We start from the raw sequence: 9,355 nt of genomic DNA on the forward strand, positions 1-9,355 counted from the left end.
ACACACTGGAGCTGAGGATCATCTGATGTGTTGACTCTGGGAAATTACTGAGAGGCTACTGACAGGTGGCGAGCACTAGCAAATGGTACACATAATCCTGCTAAGAAGCCACCACACAGCAACCACTAAACTTTTACACAGTCTGTGTCTTCATAGTTTAACTGAATTTCCAAAGGGGCCTCTCCCACGCCCTGCACTCTGTGAACACAGGTATGTGGAGAAGAAGGCAAAAATGAGGCTAACGAGCTAGGCCACAGTAAGTCCTGGCACTCACACTTGGACCACAGGGAGCCTGTAGAAGGTTCTGGTACAGGGGAGGGTACAATCTCGCATCGTGTGTGGCTTCCGGGGAACCAGCAGGTGACTGTCCCACTAAGTGACATGTGACAGCGAGACACCACCGAGCCAAAGGTGCTCCAACAATGTGCATCAGAAACACAAATCTTCACAAAAGCTGAACCTAACCAGGAGTCTGCTCATTCATGGGATTAGTCGGAACTCGCTAGTTTCTTAACGTCTGCATCAGAGTTTCAACATCCAGATACACTGCAGAGAAGGATGATCCAGTTACTGAATAGGGAGGCGGGCCTTGGGGGGAAGCAGAGATCGAAGTGTTTTGTTTTGTTTTGGGGTTTTCCAATCAGTTTAATTTGAGGAGCATGTATGGGACACCTAATTATTTGCCTATTATTGTGATATGCACAGTGATGGAGTCAACGTAGTATGCCTGACCCCCCACACAAGGCACACACATCACTATGGGCAGAAGATATTTACACCCATGAAACATGTAGGAAGCAATGGCCAGCCGATCAGTCAAGAATCAGAAGGTACTTCACTGAGGCTGGGAAAGAGATCGACATCATGTAAAGGCTCTGTGAGGAGGGCTGGAAGGAGGAATCCCACACTCAGTGGCCTGTGAGCGTATGGGAGCTCCTAGCCCCACCTGGGAGCCCCGAGCCTGTGCCTTTACGGCCACCACCACCGCCCCCCGGAATTCGGTCGCAGGGGAGCGGGGGTCGGGCTCGGAGAAACACTGACCACATCCTGGTCTCTCCAGCTGTGAAACCCATGCCCTGTCTGTTGGACGGTGGGCGTCGCTGGAGGGAAGTAGGGGAACCTTGTCCTCCAGGGTCAAGGAGGAAGAGGACTCTGACAAAGCAAACCGGGCGGAAGGAACGTGGGCGAGAGCAGGTGCGGAGGCGCAGCGGGCCCAGCACGGTGTGAGAAGCCATGGGCAGGGCAGGGCTGGTCTAGCCCCTGGACCAAGGACAAAGGAAGCACTGAAGCCTCCAAACAGGGCAGGGCAGCGGCGTGGGCTCATCGGGAGGAAAAGCAGGCTGCGGCCGAGGAGTTTGCCAACAAAAGCCTGGCAAACAGCTCTTGGCATAACTGAGCCTGAAGCGGCACCCTCGCCTCTGGATGCAGCTAAGGGCGCGCAATGGACAGGGTCTCCTGCGTCCCAGCCTCCTGCGGCCGGGCCACTGCACACGGTCAGCCACCGCTGGTCCGGCCACTAGATGGCAGGGCTGCCCCGCCTTTCGGTAGGAGAGCCGGCCATAAGCAGGGAACCTGGCTCCCGCCCACACCAACACCAACACCCCCACCCCACCCCCCAACCACTCCCATGGCAGTTCCTGGAAGGAGAGCAAAGGTGCCCCAACGCAGCGGTTGGGAGACGGGAGGCTGCCCTCTCGCAGGAAGATCACAGGGCAATTATAGGAGACGAGACACCCCAGTTCCAGTTCCCATGAGTCCCCCTGCTCTGGAGTGAGGAGCAGCCTGGCCTCTGAGCTCAAAGTCCCAGAGAGCAGGCGACAGCCTGGCCCTGCAGTGCCAGGTGACCCCGAGGTCCTCCCCACAGAGCAGGTGCCAGGGTGACCCCGAGGTCCGCCCCGCAGAGCAGGTGCCGGGCAGAGGGCGCTGCACTCACCGGGCGAAGGGCAGGCTTCCTCATCAGAGCCGTCTGCGCAGTCCCGGTAGCCATCGCACACCCAGATGTCCATCACGCAGGCCCCGCCGCTGCAGCGGAAGTAATTAGGTGGACATGTGGAGGGCCCAGGAGTGGGGGAGGGGAGAATCTGTGAATCTGAGGAAACACCAAGAAAAAAAAGAAAGAGTTACAAGAAGTTCAATTTGAGACCAAAATAGGTCCAAGCTCGTGTGGACGCCCATGTCAGCTGCACCACCCAGCCCCGTGCCCAGGAGGTTCTGAGCCGCAGCTCCTCTCAAGGCCATCAGCCTGGCGGTCGGAGCGGACCCTGCTTTTCCTCTCCGCAGCAGCACCTCACCTGCTGTATCTGACTCGAGCTAATCACACTCAGATGTATTTGCTTTGAAAGGAAGGTGACTCAGATGCACAGGTGGGGGTGGAACACTGTTCTGGTTAATTCCACCCACGACAGCCACCCAGAGGCCTGGCTCAGAGACAAGAAAACCAAAAGCAAAAGGGACAGCATGCACCGCACCTCAGGGCCTCTCGACTGCGCCGAGGCCCGTGGCTCCGAGGCCCATGGCTCCAAGGCCCCGGGGCACCAGGGCAGGTGGAACGAGGCCCCGGGCACCTGGGCAGGTGGAACGAGGCCCCGGGCACCTGGGTCCAATGAGGCACCAGGCACATGGCTCCGAGGCCCCGGGGCACCAAGGCATGTGGCACCGAGGTTCTGAAGCACCAGGCACGTGGCTCGAGGCACATGGCACCTGAAGAGCCTGTTAAAATGCGGGCTCTGGGTGAGGTCGGACATTCTGACTGCGCTGAGGAAAGACCAAGGCTGCTGGTCTGCAGGCCACACCAGGAGCAGCCAGGCCCCAGGTCCTTCCTGCACCTGTGAACTGTGGGGTGCATAGCCCCAGAAATAGAAGCAGCCACTCTAGTATCCAACTAAGAAGGGGACAGAACTCAGAGAGCACCCCCCCCCCCGCCGTCGAGTCATTAAAGGGGCCGGGCCCCTCCGAGGCTGGCTGTGGGCAGCGCTGGGACCACCTACCTACACAGGCCTCCTCGTCGGACCAGTCCCCGCAGTCGTTCTCGCGGTCGCACCTCCATCGGCTGGGGATGCAGCGGCCGTTCTCACACCGGAACTGGAAGTGGCGGGAGCAGTTGGGGGCTGCGGTGGGGTTTTCTGGGGAAAAACACAGCATCAGCTGTGGGCCCCGCCCAGCGTGAACGTGAAGCTGCGATGTACGCACAGCCTCCTCCACACCGAGTCCCAGGGCAGCCGCCTGCCACCAGGTGGATCAGGCAGCCTCTGGGACCCAGCGGTGACACACTCAGTAAGAGCCCGCCTTCCCGGACCGACTCGGGTGTCTCGGACCCACACGTCCATGGATCTCGCAAATGACACCGAGTGTTCAATTTTCACACTTTACCAAAGGAACGGCCTTGCTCCTGCTAACACAGTGGTAACAGTGGTGCGATTCCATTGGCATCTACGACCTGTAGGAGCAGAGGGGAGCCTCCTCCGCAACATTTACCACGTAACACCTCCCTCCCATGCTACACAGAGCGCCAAGTCCCCGACTCAGTGAAATGGAATAAGCCACCTCTAGCCCTGCTAGGGGTCGGGGCCAGTTCACTCTGTTTCCTACATGGAGATTCAAGAACTGGCAGGAAATACTGCCAAGGGAGGCGGCGGTGAAGGTGGGGTGCAAGGGCGCTAGTGAGGGCCTCTCCGCGACCACAGGGGCCGCAGCCCCAGAGCAGGCGTGAGAGGCACAGACCTGCGGCCTCCCCACAGCTGGCTTCGTCTGAGTAGTCGCCGCAATCGTCCATGCCGTCGCACTTCCAGACCACACTGATGCACACGCCGTTCTGACACTGGAAACTGAACTCATCACAATCCTTGTGGAACTCGGGGTCTTGGGCTGGACAAGAGACAAATGTCCGTGAGATCCCGGCTACCTCATCACCGAAGAGTTCATAGTGACACGGCTGCGGAAGGAGGAAAAGGGAGTCTCCATCCAGAGACTGTCACTGGAGAAGTCCTGAAAGCAGGTCAGAGGTAAAGGTGTCCCCCGTATCGCAGAATTTGGAGGTAAGGTCATTATTTATTTACTAGAAGCCTGGTGCACGGATTCGTGCACCGGTGGGGGGGGGGGGAGTTCCCTCGCCCTGGCCTGCGGGGATCAGGCGAGACCAGCTCTCCGACATCCCCTAAGAGTCCTGGATTGCAAGAGGGCACAGGCCAGGCCGAGGGACCCCACAGGTGCATGGTCAGGGCCGGGGAGGGACCATGGGGGGCTCCCGGGCATGTCGGGCCCATCTCACCCAGTCTCCATCAGCCAGACCTCAGCAGCAAGCTAATCTACCGGTTGGAGCATCTGCCCCCAGTGGTCAGTGCATGTCACAGTGACTGGTCGAATAGTCGGACACTTAGCATATTAGGCTTTTATTATTTGGGATTATTATTTTTTTTGTTAATCCTCACCCAAGGATAATTTTCCATTGGTTTTCAGGGAGAGTGGAAGAGAGAGGGAAAGACAGAGAGAAATATCAATGTGAGAGAAACACATCGACTGGTTCCCTCCTGTACGCACCCTGACCAGGGCCGGGGTGGGGAGAGCCAGCAATCAAGGTAGGTGCCCTTGCCCAGACTCTAACCTGGGACCCCTCGTCTGGGCCGACGCTCTACCCACTGAGCCAAACCAGCCAGGGCTGTAGATAAGGTCTTAAGTTAAGGTGAGGTTACAGGGTGAAATTCTGACTCAATATGACTAAGGTCCTTAAAAGGAGAGGAGATGGGGACACAGACAGGCACAGGGAGACCATGTGAGAACCTGGGAGAGCTGGGCACCTACACATCGGGAGACAGGCTTCGGAGGAGAGCAAACCTGCCAACACTCTGCCTGAGTCCCAGGCTCCCAGGCCAGAGGAAATGCATTTCTGACATTTAAGTTGCAGTCCACAGTCCCTCATTGGGGCTGCCCAAGCCAACGAATGCTGCACGCACTTCCTGCAGGGCCATCCCAGCAGGTGGCCCAGCAGACACCAGGCTCCGCCTACTCAGGGCACCCGGTCCCGGGAGACAGGCAGGAAGGCTGACACACTGTGCAACATGGGACAAGAGCTGTGAAGCCACGAGCAGGCGAGGCCTCCAGGGATGGGCAGGAGAGCCCGTCAAACCCAGGTCACACCCCGTCTCTCCTGTGTGTGCACCAGCAGCTACTACGCATGACTCCTGAAGCAGGAAACGTGTCTTCCTCAGAAAATGCAAGGCCAGCCCTAGCTGGTTTGGCTCAGTGGATAGAGCGTCAGCCTGCAGACCGAAGGATCCTCGGTTCAATTCCAGTCAAGGGCACATGCTCAGGTTGTGGGCTCAATCTCCAGTAGGGGGTGTGTAGGAGGCAGCCGATCAATGATTCTCTCCCATCATTGATGTTTCTATCTCTCTCTTCCTTCCTCTCTGAAACCAATAAAATATATTAAAATGTTGAAAATAAAAAAGGAAATGCAAGACTGGAAATGTAAAATCCAATCTGTAACTAGAGGCAGCACCTCCCACGTGAACCCACCCCAGGGTCACCCACTCACAGCAGCCGGCAAAGGCAGCGTCCTCGTCCGAGCCGTCCCGGCACTGCACGACCCCGTCACACACCATGGAGTGGAACAGGCACTGCTGGCGGTTCTTGCACACGAAGTCCATGAAGCGGGTGCAGAGTGGCTCTGAAAGGGGCGGAGGAGAGGCCCTGAGCACAGGGTGGGAGCTCACGGGCCCTGGGCCCACACACCTGGCACAGTGCTCGCCCGGGAAGCTGCCGCGAGAGCCGCCAGGTACCGAGCACGTGGTTTATGGCGAGCCCTGACCTGAGCACCTGATGCAAAAGGACATGACTGAGCTCTCACACAATCCCATGAGCTTTCCCTGTCCTGCTTCCAAATGGGAACATGGGCGGCGGCAGTGAGTGTTCTGCAAGCTGAGGAGGGCGGAGCCAACGCCGAACTCCAAAGCTGTCTGACATCCCAGCCCAGGATCCCAGCCACTGTTAGTGTGACAGTGACTCACACAGGGGCTGACAGGCTGCTGTGAGGGCCCCGTGTCGGACTGAACTGTACCCACCTGCCCCCAATGTGTACACTGAAGCCCTAACTCCCAATGGGACTGTATTTGGAGACAGGCCTTTAAAGGGGCAATTAAGGTAAATGAAGTAAATACAGTTAAAAGCGGCAAATGGATGCTAAATGGGCCAGGGCAGAGCTCAGATCCAATAGGACCAGTATTACTTTTTCTTTTTTCTTAATACATTTTTATTGATATCAGAGAAGAAGGGAGAGGGAGAGAGAAAAAAATCAATGACGAGAGAGAATCACTGATTGGCTGCCTCTTGCATGCCCCACTGGGCATGGAGCCCACCACTTGGGCATGTGCCCTGATGAGGAATTGAACCATGACCTCCTGGTTCATAGGTCAACACTCAACCGCTGAACCACACTGGCCAGGCAGGAACAGTGTTCTTACAAGAAGAAAGACCAGAGATGCAAGCCCAGAGCCGAGGCCACATGAGAATGCAGAGGTCAGTCGGGGGCCTGGACTCGGCCTCAGCCACCAGGGCGACCCCCACCCTCCAGCCACCTGCAGGTTCTGACTCGCCAGCCTTCATTGCCGCAGGAGACAAGCCCTGAACCAAAGGCACCTCCAGGGGCTCTGCTTCTCGGGAGACTTCCCCTCGGTCAGGGGCAGCACGGTTAAAGCGAAGGACACGTCGCTACCACGGAGATTCCGTCCACGGGTACTCTCTTCACACCCAGCCCCCGCGCTCCGGGGCGGACTCACCGCAGCGCTGCTCGTCGGAGCCGTCCGCGCAGTCCCGCAGGCCATCGCAGTGCTTGCTGGAGGGGAGGCAGGTGCCGTTCGGGCAGCGGAAGCCGTTGCACCTCTTCTCTGAAATGGAAAGAGAAGCGTGGCCACGAGGAAACGCAGGCGCCGGGAGGCCCGGACTTGTCCCGCCCCCGAGGGCAGCTTGTCATGCGCCCTCACAATGACAGGTGTGCACGCTGTGGCCAGCAGAGCTGCCAGGGAAACGTAGCCTGCCCGCACGGGAAAGCAACGCCAGCGCCCGGCCCTTCCCCGAGACCCTGCCCGGACGGAGCACCTGCGTGTGCAGCCAGCGGGCACTGACCACCAGGAAGAGCTAAGAAACACTGTGGACACATGGCCTCGCTCAGGCGTGTGAGAAGCAGGTGCAAACAAGAGGCAGCGCACACGCTTGTGGAGAAGCAAACGGTGCGCAGACCTGAGCCTGCACGCGCCCGGGCTGTGCTGAAGGCCCCATGCCGTTTCCTGGGCGCACAGGTGGGAGCTGGGCGGGAAAGTGTTTACTGTGTAACTTCAATACTTCCCCCATTTCAAACCATGTGAATGTGTTCCCCACTCAAAAAATTCAAGTCCTTGCTGAAACCGGTTTAGCTCAGTGGATAGAGTGTCGGCCTGCGGACTGAAAGGTGCCGGGTTCGATTCCGGTCAAGGGCATGTATCTGGGTTGCGGGCTCTTCCCCAGTTCGAGATGAGCAGGAGGCAGCTGATCGATGTTTCTCCCTCATCGATGTTTCTAACTCTCTATCTCTCTCCCTTCCTCTCTGTAAAAAATCAATAAAATATATTTTAAAAAAAAATTCAAGTCCATCTTGTTTAAAGAGTAAAAGCTTCAGCGAAGAGAAAAGACAACGTCGTCCTGATTAGAAACCTTGGTGTTGGAAGTTCTCCTCCATCACTCTCTGAATTCTTCATGAAGTCTACGCCAAAGCCCTTTTGGATAAAGTCTGTCCCAGATGTGCAGAAACCTGGGTTTCCGCCTCAGCACAGAATCTGGCCCCGGTCAGCTTCCCCTGCGCAGAGCCACGCCAGCAGGTCACCGGTGGCCGAGCGCACACAGCCTCGGGGCACCCGCACCAGGAGGGCCAGGGGTAAGGCAGGAAAATGTGTTTTAAGACCTGGCCTGTTTGCTCAGGGGATAGAGCATCAGCCTGCAGACCTAAGGGTCCCAGGTTCGATTCCGGTCAAGGGCACGTACCTCAGTTTCAGGCTCCTCCCTGCCCTGGATCCCGGTTGGGGAGCCTGCAGGAGGCAACCAATCCATGTGTTTCTGTCACATCGATGTTTCTCTCTGTCTTTCCCTCTCTCTTCTACTCTCTCTAAAAATCAATAAATCAATGGAAAGATATTCATGGGTGAAGATTAAAAAAAAGAAGAAAATATGCTTTAATCCTGTAAAAAGTAATCATTCCTAAGAAATTATTTGGGAGACATCAAACAGAAACAGTTAATGAGTGTCACAGATGGAGCAATAGGCCAGAGCTGAAAGTTGAAAAGTATAAAATTAAAACGACATGAGATGACTCCCACTCGTGAAGCTTGTGAAAGCGAAGGAAAGAGGTGATGCCTCGGGCCACGGGGAGACACAGCACATCTCGGATGGACACGCTTGTCAGGTAACGACCTGGAAATAACGTCCAGAACCACTAATAAAAACACGGGACCAGTGAAAACGTGGACCCTACCAGACCACCTGGAGACGCCCGAACGGGGCCCAAGGCTGGGGGCCTGCGGCAGCGGCAATTCTGGTGCCCTGGGACCAACCCTGCAGACGAAGGGACAGCTACACCTCAGGGTAAAAGTACACCTTCGTTCCCAGGACATGTGCAGTTTCACTATGCAAACCAGGGCAACACTGAACACACCTGGAGGTCCAGCCGGGGTGCAGCTAAGTAAGTGATAGTAACACAACGGGAATACACATCTGCCACTGGAGTGTTAACTGCACAAGCACAGATGCGTAACAACGTGAAGACGACGCCCAATCCATGGAAGTTTGGAACGTACGGTGTAAATAATGGGAATAATACACTGGTCTCTGCCTCTGGCTGCTGGCACAGAGCTACTAAAACCCTCGCATTTCCCTGGTGGACACGAGTGTCCTGTTCTTAGATCACACCGGGCGGTTCCTGCACAAGGTCAGGAAGCAGGGCCTCCCACCTCCCTGCTCCAGGAGGAGAGAAGGAAGAAGACGGGGAGTGCGCCAGGCAGGCCGTGTGGTGAAGATTCCACAGAACCAGAGTCTAGGCCCAGAGTGTCCAGGCTGCTGAGCGCTGGTGGGGCTGGGGGGCTGGGGCGGCACCCGGAGAGGCACGGAGCTCTGCCGCCTTCCCACACCTGCCCTGTGCCTCTCTTCCGTCCAGTGCTCGCCTCCACCCTCCGTCATCCCTTCCATGATAAACCAGTGTTTCTCTGAGGTCTGTGAGACGTTTCAGCAAATGACCAAACCCAGGCAGGGAGTCCTGGGAGCCCAGGCTCACAGCTTCGGGCAGGAGTGCAGGGGAAGCTGGGGTTGGGATCGGCACTAAAGTGGGGGCGGGGGGGGG

General features: G+C 57.1%; 1 protein-coding gene across 1 annotated transcript in view; it reads right to left on the bottom strand.

Annotated features, from left to right (window-relative positions):
* SORL1 (sortilin-related receptor, L(DLR class) A repeats containing) overlaps positions 1-9,355 on the bottom strand; it is a 127,417-nt gene that overhangs the window by 36,932 nt on the left and 81,130 nt on the right. The window contains exons 27-31 of the mRNA XM_015563866.1: positions 6,771-6,878; positions 5,531-5,662; positions 3,721-3,864; positions 2,988-3,122; positions 1,934-2,089 (exon numbers count right to left, since the gene is read on the bottom strand). Coding sequence (XP_015419352.1) covers positions 1,934-2,089; positions 2,988-3,122; positions 3,721-3,864; positions 5,531-5,662; positions 6,771-6,878 — 675 coding nt within the window. The remainder of the gene's footprint in view (positions 1-1,933; positions 2,090-2,987; positions 3,123-3,720; positions 3,865-5,530; positions 5,663-6,770; positions 6,879-9,355) is intronic.

This window comes from Myotis davidii, unplaced genomic scaffold (genome assembly GCF_000327345.1).
Source record: "Myotis davidii unplaced genomic scaffold, ASM32734v1 scaffold799, whole genome shotgun sequence".
Taxonomy (NCBI): Eukaryota; Metazoa; Chordata; class Mammalia; order Chiroptera; family Vespertilionidae; genus Myotis; species Myotis davidii.